The sequence below is a fragment of the Lottia gigantea genome, assembly GCF_000327385.1.
Source record: "Lottia gigantea unplaced genomic scaffold LOTGIsca_28, whole genome shotgun sequence".
NCBI lineage: Eukaryota > Metazoa > Mollusca > Gastropoda > Lottiidae > Lottia > Lottia gigantea.
Genome location: NW_008708898.1, coordinates 2,546,498 through 2,570,471, shown reverse-complemented (window position 1 = coordinate 2,570,471; position 23,974 = coordinate 2,546,498). Strand labels below are relative to the sequence as shown.

General features: G+C 32.1%; 1 protein-coding gene across 1 annotated transcript in view; it reads left to right on the top strand.

The window, feature by feature from the left end:
- Positions 1-19,506, top strand: part of LOTGIDRAFT_161296 (hypothetical protein) — a gene marked incomplete at both ends in the record, with an annotated part of 34,768 nt that extends 15,262 nt beyond the window's left edge. Inside the window, 17 exons of the mRNA XM_009056619.1 lie at positions 2,792-2,854; positions 4,237-4,311; positions 4,459-4,564; positions 8,150-8,151; positions 13,726-13,761; positions 14,175-14,333; positions 14,983-15,077; positions 15,320-15,324; positions 15,693-15,829; positions 16,489-16,550; positions 16,843-17,092; positions 17,548-17,649; positions 17,944-18,089; positions 18,279-18,390; positions 18,684-18,766; positions 18,984-19,164; positions 19,399-19,506. Coding sequence (XP_009054867.1) covers positions 2,792-2,854; positions 4,237-4,311; positions 4,459-4,564; positions 8,150-8,151; positions 13,726-13,761; positions 14,175-14,333; positions 14,983-15,077; positions 15,320-15,324; positions 15,693-15,829; positions 16,489-16,550; positions 16,843-17,092; positions 17,548-17,649; positions 17,944-18,089; positions 18,279-18,390; positions 18,684-18,766; positions 18,984-19,164; positions 19,399-19,506 — 1,722 coding nt within the window. The remainder of the gene's footprint in view (positions 1-2,791; positions 2,855-4,236; positions 4,312-4,458; positions 4,565-8,149; positions 8,152-13,725; positions 13,762-14,174; positions 14,334-14,982; positions 15,078-15,319; positions 15,325-15,692; positions 15,830-16,488; positions 16,551-16,842; positions 17,093-17,547; positions 17,650-17,943; positions 18,090-18,278; positions 18,391-18,683; positions 18,767-18,983; positions 19,165-19,398) is intronic.
- Between the last annotated feature and the right edge of the window lie 4,468 nt (positions 19,507-23,974).

Genomic DNA, 23,974 nt, shown 5'->3' with positions numbered 1-23,974 from the left:
GAATAGAATATATAAGAATGTTTCCATGAGCTAGAAATATCGAGAAAGTAATTAAGTTGTAGGCTGTTCTCTAAGGACATTCTCTGTATTGAATTATCTTGCTGATGATTGTTTGAAAAATGGTTAAAATGATTAAGAAAGTATAATTAATAGTCTCAAGAGATGTGACACTCTATTGATAGCTTTTTGATGTAATTTTAGGTTAATATATTGAAGATTGATCAAAGTACAAAAAAAGATATATATGTTTCTTGACACTTTTTGCAACCACATAATGACACCTAATACTGCTTATTGGCGATTATAGAAAGTCATCAGTGTAAGTGTTATTAGTTTTGCTGATAGACTTTCTTATAAAATGAAAATTAAATGGAGTTATACATTCTACTATTAAGCTCCTAACTTTGTTTAAGAAGAATATAGTATTGGGTATTATATATGATACATTACTTCAAAATTTAAAGTTCTTCACTATGCAGGCATGTAGCGTGTTTTGTGCTTGTTTTTAATGTCCAGCTTCTTGGTTGAAACATGACTGAAAGAGTCTTTGGTTGGTCCTGTGCTGTGAACTGCGAACATTGGTTTCCATGAATGCAATGGTCAAGCCAGGAGTAATAAAGAATCCTTATTCTTTGGTTGACAATAATTTTGAGGATAATATAGATCAGTTATAGTCGACCTATGGATATTTGTCTCAATGAAAGCAATGACAAAGCCAGAAGCCATAAAGCAATACTTATACTGCCAGCTTTTATTGAAAAAATGCTGTTGTTAAGTCACTGAAGGAAAACAACAATCATTGTTATTTGAAAAATAAAAATTTGTTGAGTGCTATCCTATGGATATTATGACAATAATGGTGGTGTCAGCCCCTTCGCTATTCTGTTCAGCAAAGATAGATTCATTTACAGTGTCTTTGTACAAAATTAAACAGATTCAGAGCCTTTAATTCTTCAAATTTCTGAGTACAAAATCCGAACCTCAGCACCAATTCATTCCTGGGGAAGGGTCTGGGGGTGTGAACCTTTAAGTCAGCGAAGGATAGGAAAGATCAGTGTAATTTGACGAATGTGTTCAAATCTCCTATCATCTAAAAATAATTGAATCACATTTCCAGACTTTCTAATTATTGGTAGAAATTAATACAGTCATATCTTGAGTGTTCAAACAACCAGAATCATCAATTTGTAGGTTGATCATCCTGTCACTGATTGCTGGACTAACGCTCTAATGGCCAATATTGTGACTAGCCTGCGAGCGATGTCATTACATGATTACTACAGATCCAAACTGTCTCACACATACTGTAATTTGTATATACTTGTAAAGTTATTACTAGTTTAAAATAATATTGACTGACTCGATTTCTGCTAATACAAAAGATGGATGAATATTTTTTATGGCAATTATAACTCCAGTGCTCCTTTTGCAAAGTTGGAACATGAAATTTTGAAAATTGAAGCTCTAATTTTTGCAATACAGAAATGTATAGAATTAAATATTTTGCTGCAACTTTTGTCTCAATCTTGTAAGTAAGAAGATATTCCCTTGAACACCTGATATCAATTATATGAGATATCCAACTCATTTATTTTTAGCTTCAGGGGAATATTACCTTGAAATTATGCCATGTTGATACGTGCTTTGTGACAACCTGTAGCTTGATTAGTTTGTATAACTTTTGCAGACAATTCTTAGTGACTTATAATTTTTACTTTGCCAGGTCAATGTACCTTTTCTGATGTTCAATTTGTGTGGTGATTGGTTTGAAAAAGCAAAGCCTTTTGAAACAATGGATAACATCTATAAACTAGAATGATTGCATGTCCACTATAATACTTGATTCATATTAGGAGAAATCTTTCAATAAATAACCTAAAACTCATTGTGATAATTCTGTAAGACGTGAACAAAAAGATTGAAATGTTTTCATGGTGAGTGAAGAGTCACTAATGAAGATGAAGCACAATAAATTTCTATTAATATGATTGTATTTCTCTTTCTATGATATTGTCTTGAAATACCAGGGGAATATTCTTCAACCATCTGACATATTTCATTGTCTATTATGGCTTCTTTTCGCGCTCCAAAATCCGTAATTTTAGACTTGATATATTAAAGAAATACGACTCCATACAAGAGAAATATTGCCTGCATTTACTGTTCAGTGAAGAAGCCCCATGGGAGAAATATCTTGGAGTATGACAGTTATGATAAATATAGGAATATTATGAAGAAAGCAATTGCACTGTATCACATTTGGAGTGGAATTAAGACTGAACTCTCTGAAACAGCAATTTAGAATATTTCAATACCGGTACCACAGAATTATTTTAAAATCTTAATTTCATTTGTTGCATTTGTTAATGTTCATTTGTGTTATAAAGCTAACACAGCAATTAGAGAAATGGAAAGGCTTTAATCTGATCCCCAAAACGAAACCTGCAATCCATAATAACAGTTTTACATGATGAAATGTGGTAACAGTGAGCATATACCATGCCTGACTGCAGAAAATCACAACTAATTAAAGAAATGCCTGCTTGGAGTAGCTAATTTTTCATGAAGCTTGATTTCTGTTAGCTTTCATAGTAAGCTTCTTACCCTCCAACATATTTGTATGCTTAAAATGCTTAATCTGCTTATGTCAGGATTATCCAGTAACTACCTGTATAAAGAGGCTTGATTATCCAGGGTATAATGATAGCTTGTAAATCTATTGTAATAGGACTATTGTTACTAGTATTATATGTTGATTATTGATTTTTTTGACGTTTTTTCTTTATTCTAGACTGAAATAGCCAAGAGATTGAATGCGATCTGTGCTCAAGTTATTCCGTTTTTATCTCAAGAGGTTTGTATCTTGTTTATATCTCATCTTTTAAAGTACACTCTATCAGTTATCTCTCCAACCACAGTGGATTCTCAATAATCTTCAAACCCATCTGAAATAAACTCAGTAATTCCCAGATTCATAGAGCTATAAACATCATTAGCTAAAATCTTGGTTATCAGATTTCTCTGTATGAACCACAAATATTAAAATGTATATAACTATAATTTTATTGATATATCTGCAAAATTCATTTTGATTTGAAAATTTCATTATTTGATATTAATTTATTCTCATTTCCCAATCTGACTCTTCAGCTTGGTAAATATTTATCATAAATTCTTAGCATAAACAATTTGACTCATGAACAATTAGTAAGCTAGATTTTGTAGAATATCTTTCTGACCTGGCCTGCTGGTTGGTCTAAACCACCAGAAACACCAAAGTAATTATTTAAGGGAGAAGCTACAGTAGACAATATAATTCTATGAAAGTAATAAATAACGAAAATAAAAAACAATATTAATTACACAAGACTGGATCATGAATAAATTTTCTGCCCACACAGAACTGGTGATTGGATCATATTACCTCTCATTCTGTCTTCCAATTTATTACCAACATTTTTTTCATGTCAGATTCTATATCATCAGAAATAATAAAGAAAATTTAACAATTCTGTAGACATGGTCTACTCTTTATATCATTTTTATACAGTAAGAAACCTAAAAAATAAAGAGGTTCTCTGAAAGTTAAGAATTTGGGATTCTCCAAGATCATGTCAGCTGCTACCATTGATTATCCCTACACATATACAACTAGGTCAACTGAAATGCAAAAAGATATCCGGGTCATCAAACTTTGGCACATTGACTGAAGTTAATTACGAACAACCGCAATTACTATAACATCAACACCTTCAAATACAACTAGGGCATTTATTGGAAAGAATTTGTTTTATAATTCCAAGATTGTACCATTGGCAGAAGTTCTGATTCTCAACAACCTCAAATCCTTTCATTAATAACTTACATTTGCTCCATTCAGAGTCTACATTTGCCCCTATAGTACCATGGTGAATGTGTAAGTCTAGAAATTTTCCTGTTGAATTGAATGAAACTTTTGAAGTTATGATAATACCATATGTTACTTCTATTAGTATTGTATCAATTGTTATGTTTCATATACTACTTGTAGTATTGAGAATCAGGGCAAGGGGTTCTTCACAATCAAAAGCATTTACGTAAGTTTAGTGCTAAAGTGCTAAAATTGAGGCATATTGGCTTCTTTCAAGGAGAGAATGTATTGTCTAAAGAGCTACCTGACCTGACTTGAAGTTTGCTTGAAAACAATGTTCAATTTATATTGTGTCTTTATAATGTATTTTTTCTATGTCTTTCCAGCATCAGCAACAAGTGGCAGCAGCAGTGGAAAGAGCAAAACAAGTCACGATGCAGGAATTAAATGCTATTATAGGGGTAGGTTACAAGTATTTCACTTAAATTATTGGTATCAGTTGGTTTGGTAACAAGACAGTTTATTTTTGTACAGTCCCTAAGTAAAAACTATAAGTTTTGGACTATGGGACTACAGACAAATTGTGACATTATTTTCTCTTCTTGCAGCAACAGATGCAGGCCCAGCACCTACCACATGCCCATGCACCACCCATCCCAATGACACCTCATCCATCAGGCCTCCAAGCACCAATACCCCCAGTTTCAGCATCAGGTTTACTTGCATTATCACAAAGCTCATTCTCAGCATTGGCACACAGTCATGGATTGCTCAAAGAAGAAAAACGTAAGTATCTGATTTATTATAGTTATAAAGAATCACTTCACAGCAATATTTCACAAAAATTACAACTGGGATTTGAAGTGCCTTCCCAGATTCAGCCTTTTACATATTTAGGTCAACTAGAATAATGAAGAAGACTGTCCCTTTTTCTGGGATTTCTGAACCACATTACAAAAGAGTTAGTATGACATAAGTCTCTACTAGGCCAGTGCTTCTATAGGAGAGTATCTTCTATAACACCTATAACTGGGATTATAATGAGCCAAACAAGATTAAGGCTACCATATTTTTAGAATAAGCTAATGACAAAATGTTTATTGGTTGACAAATAATTGTGGTTTTTCTTCTCTTGATTTCAGATGATAAACACGTAAGTTAATTTTCTATCATTTCAAATATATTTTAAAATCGCAAGGATCATCAAAACATGTTCTTAGTTTAAAAATATCACTATGTAGGATGATAGCTTTTCAGAGCAGATATCTCAACACCTGATATCAAAAAGACTCAAGACTTTTCTGATATTAAATATATTTGATAGTCATATAGCATTGGCCATCATGTTTGTTTCTTATCTCTATACTTTGAATAAAGAGATTTTCATGATTCTAGAATCATAATTGATTGACACTGACAAAAGCAGGAATATCAAACAGTAAATTAACTGTGAGAGAGTAGAAGTGTGAAACCCAACACTCCCCCCAGCAAATTACATGTTTTACGAACCTGTTGTTTGAAGCTAAATGACTTGCAACAATTATCATTATCATTAACATTGTAAAAATAGAAACTCAACTAATTGCTCTGGCTTATTACTTTAATATTCCCTATCAGTCTGCCATTTTTAGAGTAATCACTTGGAAAACCATTTTGTTAAGAAAAAAATCAATACTTTTCACCCTTTTACAAATCTGTCACTTTTAATTTGATTAGACTTGTGATGAAGGTTTCAACCAGTAAATAAAAAAAAAAATCATCACATTGGGTGTTAATGTATCCTTGAATTTTATTCAATTGAAACGTATTTTTGCTTTTAAAGGATTTGTGTGAATTAACAAGTTGTGTAAAATATTTAATATTGTGGTGTCTTTGTGTCAATATTTTTACTGACAGTCAAGTGTTGTACTAGTAGGGCGATGAAGTTTACATCGTTTATTTGTTCATCCTTCTTCGTATCGCGAAGGCAAAAATTAGTTTGTCTTCTGCGAGAAAGTATTTTGTTCTAAGAATAAATAGAGTTTGAAGGTAGTGATTTTTCCTCAGGGTTGAGAGAGTTAGCAATCTCTTACAATGCCCAAGTGTGAAGTGTAAATATTGAGCTAGGTAGAGTGTTGTTAGAAGATATTAACTGTTTACCCTTCTTCCTCTACCACAATATTTAATGTCTGTGGAGCGCAATTCATGTTCCCTGCGTTTTTCCATTCTCTACTCTTGTTGCACGAATGAGAGGCTTGTTGAACAAACATGGAAGCTTCTTCTGTCCACATGCAATGTTTGGTCTTACTGGTGACAAAAGATTACTTCTAGCTTCCCGCCAAATGAGTTTATTTTTCCCAATGAGCTTTTGTTATTTGTATTCAGTTCTATATTTCTCAAGTTTGGAGTAAAATTAAGATGAAAGGTAAGCCAATATTGATTGTTTATTTAATGACAAATGTTTCTATTGCTAAATTCTTGACCCCTTTCAAATTCTTACACAACAGTGTATTTTTAACTCGGTAATGTCAATATCTTAAAAGATTGGAAGACTTTGATTGTAATAAAATATTTAATCACAGCAATCTATATTATCATTCGTGTACGTTTTTATATTGATTTGCTGGTTGTGTTGATGGTGCAAAGATTGTGGAATTTTAAAGATATTCCAATTGAGATGACAGTTATTATGTGAACAGCACTGTATACAATAACTGAAAATTTTTAACTGCCATTTGATTTATTAAGTAAGAAGTGCATTGTCTGTGAAGATTTAAATCTAATGATTGGGAAAGATGTAGTCATATGGAATTGACACAGATTTAAAACCAATCATTGCTATCAAATCATGCTTACAAGGATGGACTCTCTGACCAAGGCTTTGTGACATGAAGTCAAGATAACTTTGGTTTTTATGGTAAACAGAATACAATAATGTCAATCTAATTAAAATTAGGTATTAGATTTTAGTTTTAATATAGCGGAATATTGACTTCCAGGAGGGCTGATGTTAGGCCCTAACTGAAGTGGCTATATTGAAAATAAAAGCTATTAAAGAAACAGAACGAAAGTTTTGTCTAATTTTAATTAGATTGACATTGATATACTCCTTAAATACTATATGAATAAATTACAGAAAAAGGTAGAATAAGGTAGCAAAGTTGTCTATCAAGGTAGAATAGTGTTGGTTTTGGTTGGAAAAGAGGTTGAATAGCTTATAGCTGTGGTCAGAATTAATAATGAATGTTTATAGAAAAGACAGAGTATTAATGAAGGAAATGTTAAAACTGTGTTTCTATAATACTAATGTCTCAATCAAATAATCAACAAAACAAATAGAACCAGATAAGCCAAATAACACTGTGTGTATTGGCTGAATGAGAAAAGTTCAAGCGGCTAATATTTACTTTAAGACTTTGTGTTATTTATTGAGAGCTAGGCTTGTTAGTTTAACGAAGGGAGTTGAGTCCAAACATACATTAGATAGATATATACCTCCTATCATCTCTATATACTTGAAGTTACATGCGGAGTGTTTACCTTGACTTTATTACCTTTAACGAGTATTTTTACCTACTGTCTTCGTGCCTTTTAATCTGTAGAAATCTGTTATTAATATAAACTTATTATATCGAACACCAAGATCTATTTAATTTTCTTAGATAAATAAAAGCCTCATTAAACCCACCAGATACTGAAACTTTTTAGCCCCTGGGAATAAGAAGATCATATGTTGAGGAAACAAAGCACTTTTTTTGTGATCTAAACCACCTTTCCAATGGGTTTGCTTACTTTGCCCTTCAATAATGGAATGGAAATTATGATCATTTTGTTTGAACTCTGTTATATACTTCAAATTTAACACACACGAAAGCACAATCCACAGACAATTTTTTAATTTAATTACGAAATGAAGAATGAAATTTACTTATCAATTTTGCATCCCCCTTGTGTAGAGTTCATATAGTTTATAGTGTTAAATTGGTACCGTTATTGCACAATGTAGCTTTACTTCGATGAAAATAGAAGAATAATAAGGTTAAATCTAACTAAATATTTTTGTAACGTTTTTCGTATTTGACGTTAATTCTTTATTTGATTTAAACATTAGACTTGATCAATGCTAAATAATAGATATTTATTGATGTATGGCAACAAAACCAATATGTCAATTCAAGACATTGAAAAACACCATAGAAGTTGGTGTGAATTCCAAATGATCTATATTCTGTTGATGTTTTATGTTTTAGGTAAATTTCTATTTTTGATTTAGTAGGCATAGCCTGTTGCAGCACGTTTTACATTCTAAAGCTATTATAGTGGTAAACTATGACTTCTTTAACAAACATGAAGTGGACAGTTGTCCCTGCATTTAAAAGTCATTGATATAAAGTGCTTTTGGTGAATAATAGGTCGTCTTCAGTCTACCCAGCTGTAAATGGGTACAGATAATCCCCCAAAAGTGATTACAGTTGTCATCCTTCGAAAATATTTTATTCTTATAATTGTCTGATAATTTACCTACCTACCACCTATCTCTAGGTCTATTCTAAAAGATGATCCACTAATGACATTGCTTATCGTCTTTGTTCTCTTAGGCAGTTTTGATTGGAATATATATATCAGTTGTCTCTTTGTGTTCAGAGTTGACTTTTAAGACATGGAATGAGAGACAACAAGCAGCAGATCAAATTACTGGACAAATCATTTGGTACCATAAACAAGAATCCATTAAGAATTAATTGATAGCTACAGATCAATCAATAATACAACAGACTAAATGATGATAAATTAAATATTAGCTCTTTACCTTCATACAAATTACAATATTTAACTTTTTATAATAATACCCCTTAGTTCAGTCTTGTTTCATGCTTCATGAAATCTTTTGTCAAATTTATGGGTTTTGAATTAGATTTTTTATTTTGATAAATATTTGCTAAAACATTGTTTGGTTCAGTGAGTTTTAAGTTTGTATATGAAATGGAAAATTTATTCAATGACAATTGATTTTGTTTGGCTTCATTATTGTCAAAATCGTTTTTCCCACAATTTTATCAGCTATAATCTGCATAACTATAATAAGTTAAAATGACATGCTCAGGTCAGGGCAATTACTTTCCTGTTGTAAAATTATTCACTTGTTTTGTATGATATTAACTGCTGCATAAACTCGGCAGTATACAAAATCTTTGACTCACCATCATTTAAGAATATGTTGGTGCGGAAATCCTGTTTAATGTGAGATCCTCAAATCTTCCCCATATTCATGTATGATCACAGATGACATCTTAATATTTTGTATTGTGTCACGATATTAGTACCCATCATATGACAAAATGCCACTTAAAACTTTAGTATCAGATACTAAACTTTATTTCAGTTGTCTACAAATCCACTTTTATATCTATGATTTTTCGCTTTCGAAAACTTCTTCCTGGTTTTTCACTTTAACCAATTTCTTTTTGTATGTAAATCATAATGTTTACTTATCATTTCTTTCAATTTCCATTTTTCACAATAACTTCTCATTCATAGCTTTTTAATCCACCAGTTACAGTATGGCATAATTGAAGAGCCAATTTCTTGACTTGAAAACATTAGTTTAATCAACACTGGCCAATTTGAGTGTTTTCAAGACATCTGACTATGAATCCATTTTTATTTAAACCAATGAAAGATATTATCTTGTTAACATTGTCAATATACTGGTACTTCAATCAGTTTCTAAAGCCCGTGAAATCAGGAAAATTTGACATTGCTTTAGTAAATGTGACTAAGCAAATTTTTAATATCTACTGATCCATCAAACCATGTATTGCAATAAAGCAAATTTATAATGCGTTTACAGGAATTCTTTGCAACGTCTTCATTAGCCACATGGTGCAGAAAAGTAGAACGTAAAACTCCATTCATTTTATTCGTATTGTTGTCTAATTATAACGGCTGTTATTTTCTACTCTGTAATCTCTTTTTAGTTATCATTTTACAATTGCATCAAGTTCAAGCTTGTTTTAGAAACCCTTGTGTATTTTTTTTTTTATATAATGACTATGTTCTATTTAAACTATGTAAGCTCTTTTTAGTTATCATTTTGCAATATTTGAAAATTTAAGTTGTATTTCAGTGGAAAATCATTTTAAAATCTGTGTCAATGTGAAGTATATCCAGATGATTGCCTTGACTAGTTATCTGTTACAAGTCTGTCTGTAGTTCCACATGATTAACAAAGAACACTTCACCAACCATTCTGATGTTCTTTAATCAGGTTGTCTGTAGCACCATTGTAAAGACAATACAAATTGAATTGTAGTCTATATTTGATTATGTGTCTAATAGAAAGTTAATTGTTACTTGACTGTAGTTATAATTGGAAGTGCACTTACACTGATTTCATAATCAACAAAGAGCATGGACTGAATAAAAAGAAGACACTATAGTGTTCAGATATGCGGTAAAAGTGACTGGAGTTTTTTTTAATAGATTAATTTGCACTAGGTAACATTGTCGATAGGAACCTTGTTGACTATTGGAAGATACAGAAGATATTTTTGCTGAGAATGTAGACTGTATGCTCTACCACATATTGAGAATACTTATGAATCGTGCACAAGAAGTTTCGAAGAGTTAAAGTAAATAAACCCTGTGAGTTATGTGTTAGATTTGGCTTTGGTAAACATAACCTAAGTGTTTACACAGTTCAAAATTCATACGTTGTTAGTTAGCATTCTCAACTTAATACATACTATTTTATTTTGTTGACTTTAGATTTTTATATTCTCAACCCATTTTATCTGTATCAGAAAAATCCTAATTTTAATCTCTTATTGCCCACTTGAAACAGTAATACTGTATGAATTATTAAGCATCATCTAGCTGTGGTAATGAAATGGAATACTTAAAGCATGTCTGCCACTTGTAACACTGAAGAGGATGGAGGAAGTTAAATATAGAAACTTTTCCACTTATCAAAATGCCTTCAACACTCTATAGTTTATGATGAGTTAAGATTCTGTTTCTAGATTTAATTATATTGAAATGAGACATTGGTTTTGAGAATTAGGTTAACAGAAAATTAAGCTGTCTGAATAATTAGAGGGTAGAATAAAATGCTAAAATAACATTAACAGCTCTGTGGACTGGAAAGGGGTGTTGAGTTTTTAAAACTTAGTTCCGGAGTTGCAATTGGTATTCTGAAAGTGTGAGCAAGCTTTGTTAGCTTTACTAGAGACTATAGTAACTTAGACTCACTAGATGAAAGCTAACAGGTTGAAGAATGACCACTGGGTCAGCATCAGCTGTATCTGGTCAAGAACTACTTTTAAGTTCTAATTCATCATTTCAAAATAGCAACCTTGGAAAAAGCAGAAACAAAACTTCCCAAAGAACAACCAAGACATAGATATCAAGACAATTACCTTCTCATGTTTGCACAGTATCATGTGATGATAGGATGATGGATTTAAATTGCTCATCAATGGCAATCATACTTTAAATTATATGATAATGTATGATACTTGAAACATTATGACAGACCTAGGAATATTGGTACTTGTAGAATATTGGTTGGTGAATTATTGTACCAAGTGTTACTTGTATTGTCAAGATTAGATAACTCTGTTTATTTAGAGTCAAGTGGATCAAGTATGTTCTCTCGTAATATCCACCATGGGATTTCAATTGTGGATAACGATAATGAATTTGTTTACTTTGTGATTGAGTCTTTGTGATAGATAGCAGAATTTTCTTCATTTATTTGAAATAATTCTTATAATATGATTATTGATTCTACTGCTTCTAACAATTTGCATCTGCAATCAGTAGCCACATTAAATTTTACTTGGTTGTAGCAAGCCTGCTGCATTTGAATGAACTTTTTCTATGATTTCTTGTACATAACCATTCACAACTGGTTATTTTGCCCCATCATAAATGTGAATATGAGATCATAAAGGAAAGAAACAACCATGTTTTACGAGAATATTACATTTTAGTTTTTTGAGAAATCTCATTTTCCATCCTTTTGGCAATGATCTTTCCTGGATTATCCATATCCAGTTAGATATTACTTGATCAGTTTTCCCCTGTGGATTTTGTCTTATGGTCTGTGGTGTAGATAAATACATGTCTACTTATATCAGTTTTATAAGCTTTAAATCTGTTGATAAAACTTTAATTTCTGTAATTTCAGAGATCATCAGCATCTCCTGGTGACCGAGACAAGTATCGTCATCGAAGTCGTTCTCCTGAACCAAGTAATTCAACAAGCAACTCCAAAAAACGTCACCGTACAGATGAAAAAGCCACAGTAAGTAAAAATACACTATGCTTTGTTTTATAAATAATGATACAATTTCATACAACATGGCTCCTACAGCCAAAGTGATTGGTGATTTATACTTGAGGCATTGTAGATGGTTCAAGAGCTGAGGAAAGGTGTCCTTTTCAGAAGAAATATACTAAATTACACTCTCTATAACATGCTCAGGTCAGATTTAACTGTGATTTCATCATGAATAGGTCGTCTCAGTTGAATAGAAATCCTAATAGTCTAGTTAAGTTCAACAATCTGTAATAAATAGCTATGTGGACTATCTGAAAAGGATGCCGAGTCAACACAGTAAGAGAGTGGCTCCTAGTATTTGAGCATTTTAATGACACCTGTCACAGCACTTAAATCATAGTTCAGCTAAAAAAAATAAATGATTCTGAAGTAGCACAAGCAACGTGACTATGTAGTGCAACTCCAATACATATTCTGAACATTCTAGCTAGTTGATTTATATACAATGAATGTCAATTGTAATGTAAGGAAACACAACATATTTCTGACTACAGTATAACATAAAACATAAAAACACACTTGAAGTTATGTATTGAGTAATACCTTGTGACAAGACATCTTCTACTAAATTAAATTAACTCGCTTTGATTCTTACCAACTTTAACACGTGACACAAATTTTGTCTCTACTTGATTATTTTCTAGTCAACTTGAGAATTTTTTTATACATCAGGACGACATTTTTTTTCAATTTCCTTCATTTTTTTGTGGACAAGATCTTGCGTCATTCGATTGTATAAATAATATATCATTAAAATACAGACTGCTCATTATTGTCATGTGGCTTTCTTTATAATGACTTCTAAAACTTCATACGAACATTCATTTTCTTTTTTTTTATTTTATAGCAGAGTCTATTTTAGAATGTGGCAGATGAACACATTGTGAAAATGTCTGATATTTTTTCCTTCTCTCTTGATGATGAAACTTGTAAAAGATAAATATATTTTTTCTCTTTGATTTCAATTTTATTCCCATTGTCTGATACATTCATTCTCATACGTAAAACATTATAGTACTGTATTCTGCAAAATGCAACCAAAAGATTTCCATCTTTGTCTGTTTTTTTTACCAGTCACTCTTCAGTTCAGTTCAGATTGTTTTTTGTGCCCACTCACTTCCCTATTAGACAAATAAACAAACGATAGTCTTGGAGTATATGTGTCATTTACTTGTAACAAATGTAATAAATGACAAAAAATTGTATAATTAGTTAATAACAAAAACAACCCTAATAAAACAGATTAAGGATGATAACAATAACATAATGGAATTGTGTTAAGGCTCAACAAAAACATTAAACCCTGCCATACAAACAACAGAATACTGAGGATGGATTGGGGAGGCGGAGAGCATATGAATCTAATTGCTGTTTGATATCAGCGGACAATCCACTGAGTCGTCTTGCTGGGCAGTGACTGATAAAGTCAATGGTACTCAATCCCATACACATCGGTAGCCTTTGAGGCTTGAAAGGTAAACAAATCGCAAGTAGATGGCCAGCACAAAAACCACTTTACTATTTATTTACAGTAATGTTCATATTATTTCAGGAAAGTGATGCCGATGATCAGGATTTAGTGGTTGATGTAAGTTTCTTCTGATTTTCTCTTTTAACTATTTATTTTACAACATCATCATTTACCCTAATTGTATGCTGATATGAAAAGCAGGAGGAACAACTCCATTTCGTTTATTTTACAAAATTAGTCAGAATCACACAATCTGGACTTCAGAAACATCAAGCTAGACTATTTGTTAATGATGAATTCCTTTAATTGTTCTGATAAGCAGCTGACTGAGTAATATTTTACCTTCCCATAGCACTCTTTAGACTCACCTTAACTGATAGCTATAATAATGTATGGAAGTTAGGTGAATTGATCATGAAAACCTTTTATGTAGTATGTAAAAGAAAGATTTTGAAGAAGTTTTTAAACACCATTAACAAAATCTGGCTACAACATATATTTATTTAATGGCATAATAATAATATTTGCAGGATGCTGGTACATCTTCGCCTGTCAACGGTGACATTTCACCCAGAGAGAGAGAAAAATCATCTAAAGAAACAAATCATAAAAAAGAGGAGAGAAATACAGGAAGTCCCCGCAGTGATGCCTCATCTCACGCTAGCTCATCTTCATCAAAACATAAAGAGGTATTTTAGTATTTATTTTCACATTTACACAAGGATGTGCACATGTTCAATCAATAAAGCATATTTATCATTTTTGTTTGAGAGTGTAGTTAGTGCTAGAGTTTCTAGTCATATATCAGTAAATGCAATGCATTATGTCTGGTAATATAAATTTCGAAATTTGAGATATTATTCATTTATCCATTACATTTCGCATTTGTACTAGTTAATTAGTTCTATCAACATGTACAATGTTTATGTTTAGTCAATATTCTTTAGTAAAGTATATTATTTGAATTTTTGCTCGTATACATTTATTTATGACACTACATGGAATTTTATTATGATATATATAACAAATCTTAAATTCTTGTGTTTAATTACTCTTTGGCGTATTTTCAATGAATACTTAAATGAATAATTGTTCGACTTGCATCATTCAGAGTATAAAAACTCAAAACTGTTTTCAAAGAAAGTTCAAAGGATTAAATGTTTTAATTAGTAAAAGTTATATATTTAATTAAATTATATTTGTAACTTGATCATCTGTTTTTATTTTGATAATATCACACTAACATCTTATTTTTATCAAGAGTTATGTTAATTTACTGATATAAGTATATCAGCACGCTATGAGAAATGGAATTTAAAAATAAATTATTTTTTTCAGAACGAAAAATCAGCAACCCCTGTTTCTAAATCTGTGACTCCCACAAGCTCTGGTAATACTACGCCTGGACCATCTGCCAACTCCAAACCGGGTATGTTTAAAATAGATCTCAACTACAAGTTATTATCTTGTATATTTTACAGTAAATTTATACCAGGTGGCTAAATGTTCCACTATCAAAATAATAAACATTTTCTTGTATCCTTATTTCTCGAAATAAAAATTTAGATTTTTCTCTCTAAATAACATATTCTTTTACTTCATGTAAACCGATCATATTCTTGGCAAAAGAGAATTCATGAATGAAACTTTTCAAGAACTAATATGTTCTTTTAAGGTTTGGTTTGCATGACTATCCATGTTAAAATTAGAAATCATGGACTTACACATCATCTTAAGAATCTTTGATTATACCAGTTTTATTTGACTCTTTGAAATGTTTTTTTTTTTTTTTAAATCCAACAAATGTTATACTTCTGTTCTATTAGCTTGACATAACAGAAAGCCATATTCCTGCACTTTGGTCTATGAACCAATGAACATTTGTTTCTGCCACCATACTTCTCTGATTTCTCAATCCAGCCAACTTACTAAGGTAGCAAGCCCAACGATATATAAATATTCATACATTATTCTAAGAAAAATTGGATAATCTGTCATATTGTTAATTTGCCTATGTCTTCATTCCTCATTTGTTTGGTTATTTACAGGAGCTTTTCCTTTTTTACCTAATGCTAGTCATGCTGGATTACCAACAGATTTAAGTGCTAGTGGAGCAGCGTTTGCTAATCATGTTTTACACAATAATATATCACCAGGACCATTGAATAATTTTCCACGACCATTAGTAAGTTCAGTTTCTTTTCTTACATTTGTCGTATCAACATGCTGTGGAATTTAATAAGATATGGTTCATACTATTCCTAAACATCAGCCTCTACTCCAGCCTCTGATGGATATTTTGACAGTTGTCAGCTGGAAAAAGACCTTGTTAAATGGGAATTTTCCACACCTCCAAAGATGCATTTTTCTCGAACATAGCCTTGAATTTAGATGATTGTAAATTATTGTTGGGCATCACTATAACCTTTGAACTTTGACGCTAGGTCAGTTTCACCAAAAAAAAACTTTGATGGAACAGGAGACATGACATAAATGGTGTAGGGAGTAAATGTTGGTATGACTGAACTACAAAATATTCACCTTTCCAAATATGCAGATCCGAGGTGTCTATTTAGGTTTAAAACCTCTGCACTCAGGGAGATGCATAATGTTCCCTTTAAACAGTGCCTATTTTTTTCTGTCTCTACACCAGTTGACGAAATAGCTATCAGAGGCTGGAATAGAGACTGATGTTTCGGTCTAGGTTCATACCAGAAAGCACTACCCCTGTATGTTCCTAAGAGATTGCTTTGGGTTTTCTTCTGATATACTTCTGAAAATCTACAAAGGCATCATACAGGTTAACATTGTAGTATTTATAATTTAATGTGATATCTGCTTCAGGTTGGATTTGAACCTCATACAAGTATTAGACCATCTCTTGGTAACATCCCTGGTGGAAAGCCGTAAGTATTCAAATAGATCAATTCAACTGTCTTGTCCTTTGATTCTGGTACCACATCCCTAATCTTCAATGTACAATCTTGTCTCAATATACCACTGTATGCTGAGATCTTCCTTTGATGAGGCAGATAAGATCAATTTCAATATGTTCTTGGTCTTCAAAATAGTAATTGTCCTGTTTTTTCATCTTCATAAATGACTTCATAATACATAATACTATTGATGTATTCTTTCCTCGAGGTAGCAGATACCAAAGAGGGAACTTGTGTTCATCTTAATTCTGTTTTATTTCAGAGCATATTCTTTTCATGTGAGTGGTGATGGTCAGATGCAACCAGTTCCTTTTCCACCAGATGCTTTGATTGGTCCAGGAATTCCAAGACATGCTCGTCAAATTAATACTTTAAATCATGGGGAGGTTGTTTGTGCAGTGACAGTTAGTAACCCAACAAGACATGTATATACTGGAGGAAAAGGTTGTGTTAAAGTTTGGGATATTAGTCAACCAGGAAATAAAAGTCCTGTTTCTCAACTTGATTGTTTAGTAAGTGTCTTCACATGATACTTTATGCCCATCTTGTTTGGTTGGTCAGTAAGGACAGTAAGCTGTTGCTGTAGCTTGATAAGCACTTGCTTTATAATGGTCATGGCTTGACACTCAAGCATCAGATAATCTTAAAAAGAAGACATTGCCAAACAGATGGAGTATGAATCATTATAGGGTGTCCAGTTGAGTATATTTAGCAGGATTTTAGATGTCAGAAATATTAACAGGAAATGTGTGGATGACAATGCTGACTTTTTCTTTTCGTGGCTTTATCTCAGAGCTTGTTTTTTAAACTCAACCACAGAAGTGCCATTGCACTTGTTTTACATTCCATCACAGTAACATATATTTTATGCAGTCTATTTGCATTTTTACTATTACTCATCAAAATGAGAGAAACACAACCAATATTTTATGACAGTTTTATGATATAATTTCCATCTGTGTTTCAGCAAAAAGATAATTATATCAGATCAATAAAATTATTACAAGATGGTCGAACATTAATCGTTGGTGGAGAAGCCAGTACATTATCAATATGGGATTTAGCAGCTGTAAGTGTCTAACATTCTTATTTGAAAAGTAACTTTATTATAGACTTAGTATTCAAATTCAAAAACTTTAATTACTTGCTAACTGAACTAGATGGTATTGAACAAATAAGATGCACGATCATATTTTGTCATAGATCATATCCTTGAGGAAATAAACAAGAGTACTGGTGGGCAACAAAGTGTATAAAAGTAATTGGCCATAAACGTTGTTGTAGTTCAGCACCCTCATATTTTTACACCACTCTGAGTCGATTTATGATAATTCTTTTAATTCTTGACATTCTTTAATTGCAGTCAACCCCCAGAATAAAAGCAGAATTAACATCGAGTGCTCCAGCTTGTTATGCTCTAGCTTTAAGTCCTGATAATAAAGTGTGTTTTAGTTGTTGTAGTGATGGTAATATAGCTGTATGGGATTTACACAATCAAACTTTAGTCAGGTATATATAAGATATCAATTCAACCTCTTGAATTAAAGTCCCAGAGTTCATTCCATGCTCACTTTATATTAGTCTGCAAATAATAATAAATTTCATATACAGGTACCTCAATCCCATTCTGTATTCAGTGTTTTTTTATGATATTGTCAATCTCGCACCATTTAATTCATCATTACCAATATTTTTCAGACAATTTCAAGGGCATACAGATGGAGCTAGTTGTATTGATATATCACCTGATGGTAGTAAATTATGGACTGGAGGTTTAGATAATACAGTCAGATCCTGGGATTTAAGAGAGGTCAGTTGCCTTATCTTTTATTGAAAGCTTTGAATGTTTTATTCATATAAAGATATTGGCCCAAGGAAACATAATAGGATACAAATTCCCATTTCTTTTTAATCCATAGCCAGATCAGCATCTATGAAGCCTACAAAGGCTCTGTACTCTGTAGACTGATTTCAAAAACTCATTATCCATTTTTTTACATGCCTGTCCTTTCTATTCAGCAGACAGCCAATAGTACAAACCCTCATTCTTTACTATTGTGAGAAAAAATAGGTCATGTGAACTTGATTTTCATTTCATTATAGGGGAGGCAACTCCAGCAACATGATTTTACTTCTCAGATATTTTCACTAGGATATTGTCCTACTGGTGACTGGCTAGCTGTAGGGTAAGTTGTGCTACTTTTATCAAAACATAATTTTGTATTATATCAATTGACTTGAGCTTATCATATGCTGTAAATAAGGGTACAGTTTACGAACATGTTAAGTTTTCTGTTTTGTTGAAGGATGCATAAACAAAGTAAGCAATTGTCTGAAACCCGAGATCTGAAGAGATTTGTAACTTTTCAGTTGTGTTATATATGTGTTTTTGTTACTTTTCAGTATGGAGAGCAGTAATGTGGAAGTTTTACATCACGCTAAACCTGACAAATATCAACTCCATTTACATGAAAGTTGTGTTCTTTCTCTTAAATTTGCATATTGTGGTAAATGGTTTGTGAGTACAGGAAAAGATAATTTACTCAATGCCTGGAGAACTCCATATGGTGCCAGCATCTTTCAGGTAAGTTGGAATTATAGTATGGGCTTTAAAATCTCAAAATTACCTAAATCTACAGTCTCAAATTTGTGCTTGTTCTTAATCAATGGACAGTAAAAGAAAGTAGACTCACCTTGTTAAAATTTTCCTTTCTGCATACTCTTACTTGATGATTTTTCCCATCTTCTTTATTTATTCTTAATATTTTCTATAATAAAACAATATTTATTATTAACATTGTATAATTTGTATTTTTAGTCTAAAGAATCATCGTCAGTGTTAAGTTGTGATATATCAGGAGATGATAAATATATTGTTACTGGATCAGGAGATAAAAAAGCTACATTATATGAAGTTATATTCTAAACTGACTTGAATTCTACGAATATTTGGTGTTCATTGTGAGTTGTGTTCACACTCCCAGAGTTTCTTTACACTTTGTTTTCTTCAGTATTGTTTTGTGGATTATAATAACGAATGTTTGGAACAGGACTGTTTTATATCCAAAACCTAAATCATCTGTTTTTAAGTAATGAAAATCTGGAGATGGAATAATCATGCTATTGCTCAGACTTTTTGAGATTTTCGAAACATTTAAAGATCACTTTTCATTCTATCCTGTGGTTTATGAATCTTATGTTTTAGATGACTTTAGTTTAGTCCTGATTTAAACTGTGTTCTTTTGGATCCGTTCATAATCACCAACTTGTGTACCTCAATTTTAATATATGTGGGACTTGTCCTTTCAACATAACATGCACTGGTATATAAATTTTGAGAACTGTTCTCATAACGAATCAGTCGGATGGAAAATTCACATAGGAAAGATTCTCAGAATGATCTTATGTTGAAGAAGTTTGTGTGTCTTCATAGTTTTGAGCATGGTGCAAGTCAATTCTTTTTCAATACCATTTTTAACAAGTGACACGACACATCAGTTAGAATATTTATGTATGGTATCGATTAATGAATCAAGGATTTATTCTGTTATAGTGCTATTCTTTATTTATTATGTCTGTGTTGTCAATTTTCAGTTAGGGACTTGGTTAAAATCTTACATTTTGATTGTTTTAAGATATATTTAACAGATTTGCTATCACACGTGGGATTTTTATTCAACACAAGGATCCTTGTTCTAATACTCCTCATAATGGGTCATGAGGTATTAAAGAATGTCGTTAAATTTATAAATTGGTTCTAGACTAATTTACCTTTAGTCTCATATATGAGATCAGGCTATCATTTACTGTGTTATGGTAGACTATGAAGTCTATGGCTATCATTTTGACATTCCAATAAGAAAGAACAATAACTAATATAGAGATATAAATTGTATATTGTGTATTTTAAAGAAGAGAGAATTGTATTATTTGTTATTGTATATTTGTGTGAATAGTAAATTATAATAGTTCAGTGGTTTCTACATGCATTATTGTGTTAATTATATAGATATCATAATAACATATCCTTTTTATTATTTCTAACATAAATTCTATTGAATTCAATTCAAGATTTCAGACAAGACTTGGGAAAAATTTTTATGACACAAATGTATAAATTTTTCCTTAATTGTTTGCTATTATAACAATATATGCCCATCTTACGTGTGGGCGTATAAAAATCATATATATGTCTTACCCAATTTCATGAACAATTCATCTCTATCACTAAAATCAGATCTGAATACTATAATGGGTTACATTTGTGTGAAATTTTTCCCTCCTCAAGACTATTGTCATAAACTTTAAGTACTGATAATCATATTAAAATAAGCTTATCAAAAATTAATAATAATTTTGATTGATGTTCTTTCAGTGTCAAATATTAGGAATCAACCATTCCTTTTTCCTTTCTGCAAAATATCTGAAATTGGCATTATGGCATGAAATGAATTTAAAATTTTCTTTATGAGACAATAAATACATCAACAATTATCATTTAATTGTCTTACATATTTTTTTTACATTGAAATTGTCTAAGCTTATATGAGATATTTCTCATACCAATCCTGAAAAGTCACTCATTAAAATCTAAGAAGATATTTCTTTAACTGAAATTTGTGTTATGAGATATCACTTTGTTTAATTGGTGATATACCAGATACTTTCCATTGAATTTGTCTATAGATATGAGATATTTCTCACAGAAATTGTCTATATCATCCATTCATTCTGTGAAATTTGTCTAATGAGTTAGGAGTAGGAGTTAATTCTTCACTGAAATTTGTTTTCAAGAGATTTTTCATTACTGAAATTTGTCTTAATAATATAATTGTTAGTCATGTTGTTTTCTACCTCGGTTTGTACATCTTTGATCACTCTATATATACTGTATTTCACAAATTCTGTACTAAGTTCTGAGTTTTTTTGTAACTTGGTGCTTTATATTGTTCTTGGTAAAATAAATGTGCTAAGAAATTATGTCTTTTGAATTGCTGACTTTGCTACTTTTACAGATTGGGAGGGCTCTGTATTGTGTGACATACAATTTGATAGCCTGATGATTAAAAGTGCTATCAACAAGGCCAGATATCCACCTTAATAGTTGGCTTATGCTGTCCTGTCGGTGCTTAAGTCTGGCTATGCAGTGGCTCAGTTAATCATTTGGTGTAGGGGACACAGAATGGCAAAAGGACAATTACAATGATACGAAAGTGGAGTGCTAAAGACATAAAGCTATGTTCATTGATTCATTCCAGACCGATCGGCCTATTTGCAACATCCAAAGAGTCATAGGCCTAATGCAAATGGGCTATGATTACTCAAATTTGATCTGAATCTTCCTGGTGGGTTTGTATGAATACTTCATGATGCCTATTATTTCCATCAAATACATTACTTACTTCCGTTTGAATATGATCTACTGCCGCTGGTTCGATTTCTGTCTTCAAGGAGAGGGTATGCGTCAGCAGATTCAATTGTAAACATAACTCAAAAAATTGATCGTTTGGATAAAATAAAAAAATTGCGGGAAAGTCAAGAAGGGAGAAGTCATTGCAATAGTAAGGGAGTAGCTTATTGTTACGTTCTGAATCTGAATGTGTACGTCGCAGGTCCTGTTACAGCATATACGCGACGGGAAGAGAGTGCTTAAAACTTAATTGATGAACTTTGTTGGTAAGAGCACTATGCTGTCTTCCAGCTGGTTCCACTCGATAATTGTATCGGAGAAAAAAGATAGCTTATAATGTTCACTTTTACATTGTAGTCTTAAAACATCTAGTATTCTTTGTCACTTGATTGTCTATGATATTATTCTCAAGAAAGTCAGGGTTATGTGTTGCTTTTATGCGCCGTTTAGATTCAATTTGAGTTAAATAGTCATGACAATTGAAAGCTGGCATCAGCCCCTCAACCACCCTGTAAAAGAAAGTGGGACGGATCACCTTCCGTCTGTCTTGTAGGGATGTAGTTTTTGTGACACAGCCTCCTCCTGATTTGTAGTCTCCATAGGAAAACCTTGCAGCTTGGCGTTGGACTCTCTCAAGTCTGTTGAGTTGGGGTCTCAGACTACTGAGCTGTACTCTAAAGTAGGGCAGACTAAAGCTAGTCAGGCAGATCTTCTGCAAGATTGGGGGCAGTATTTGAGATTGCGCTCGAGGAACCAAACTTAAGAGTTAGCCTTCTTGACGAACTCTGTGCATCCCAATTCAGGTCTTCAGAGAGTGTGACTTTCTGTTGATGCTCATGATGTAGCATTTCTTTGCATTGAATCTCATTCCCCATGATTGTGTTGACCCATAATTCAAGAGCTTTGAGGTCCTCTTGGCGGGTTTGATGATTTTGACGAAATTTGATGGCGCGATAGAGTAGGCAGTCATCTGCAAAGAGTCTAACCTGGGATTGACAGTATCTGGAAGGTCATTTATGTGGCTTAAAATGAGTAGCGGTCCGTTATTCATTCAGATGCAAATGATACATTACACAGAAAGGGTATGTTATTAGGCTTAACATATGTGGACAAATATCTGAATGAAACAATAATTTCAAGAGATTAAAAAGGATATTGTGCCTGTTATGGTATTTTAATGAAGCCAATTTTATCTACAAGGTTGTTTAGATTCATAATAGTCTCCAATTTCTTATCATATTTCCATAGAATGATAATAAATTATGCCAGTGAAGTGAAGAATGCTATTTGATAACGATATTTGTTTAAAATCTGAAAGTTTAATTAGAAATCGGGCTAGTTTTATTTCATGTATCCCACCCCGCACTCTGTTTATTTAATCAATTCACCAGCATTAAATCTCTCTTACAAACTATTTCTATCTTCTTGCCTTTCTCTATTTATCTAGTCATTATTTGATAATTCAAGTCGTCCAATATCAAATATACATTTATTAAGAAAATATTGAGATAGTTTGTGGGTGCTTGTATTTATCAAAGTTCACCAAGTACTAGCTGGGTGTACATATTAAACTTTAGCAACAATTTAACGTGTTGCAGTTTACACCAAAAGTTCAACTACAAAGACTAAATTACATTGAGTAAACAAGCTGGGATTTACTTGAGAAAGGTCAAAAGGTTTGACAGCGAATCGGATCCATTAGAGTCGAGCTGTCGAGTTAAAAATACACACTTGAATAACAACAAATAGCGTAGGTCAACATCAAAGTGCTGGAAAGACGAGAATTGTAATGAAGACTGGAATTTGAATCTACCTGTATTGACTTAATATATCTATACGTACATTGGTACGCTTAGTACTCATCCACCCCCGTCTACCCTTTTAGACTGATTGAAATAGTCAACAAATATAGCAAAAGGACTTCAACCATGTGACAATACCAACATTGGTTTAAACGACTGCAAGTAAAACGACTGTTTGGACT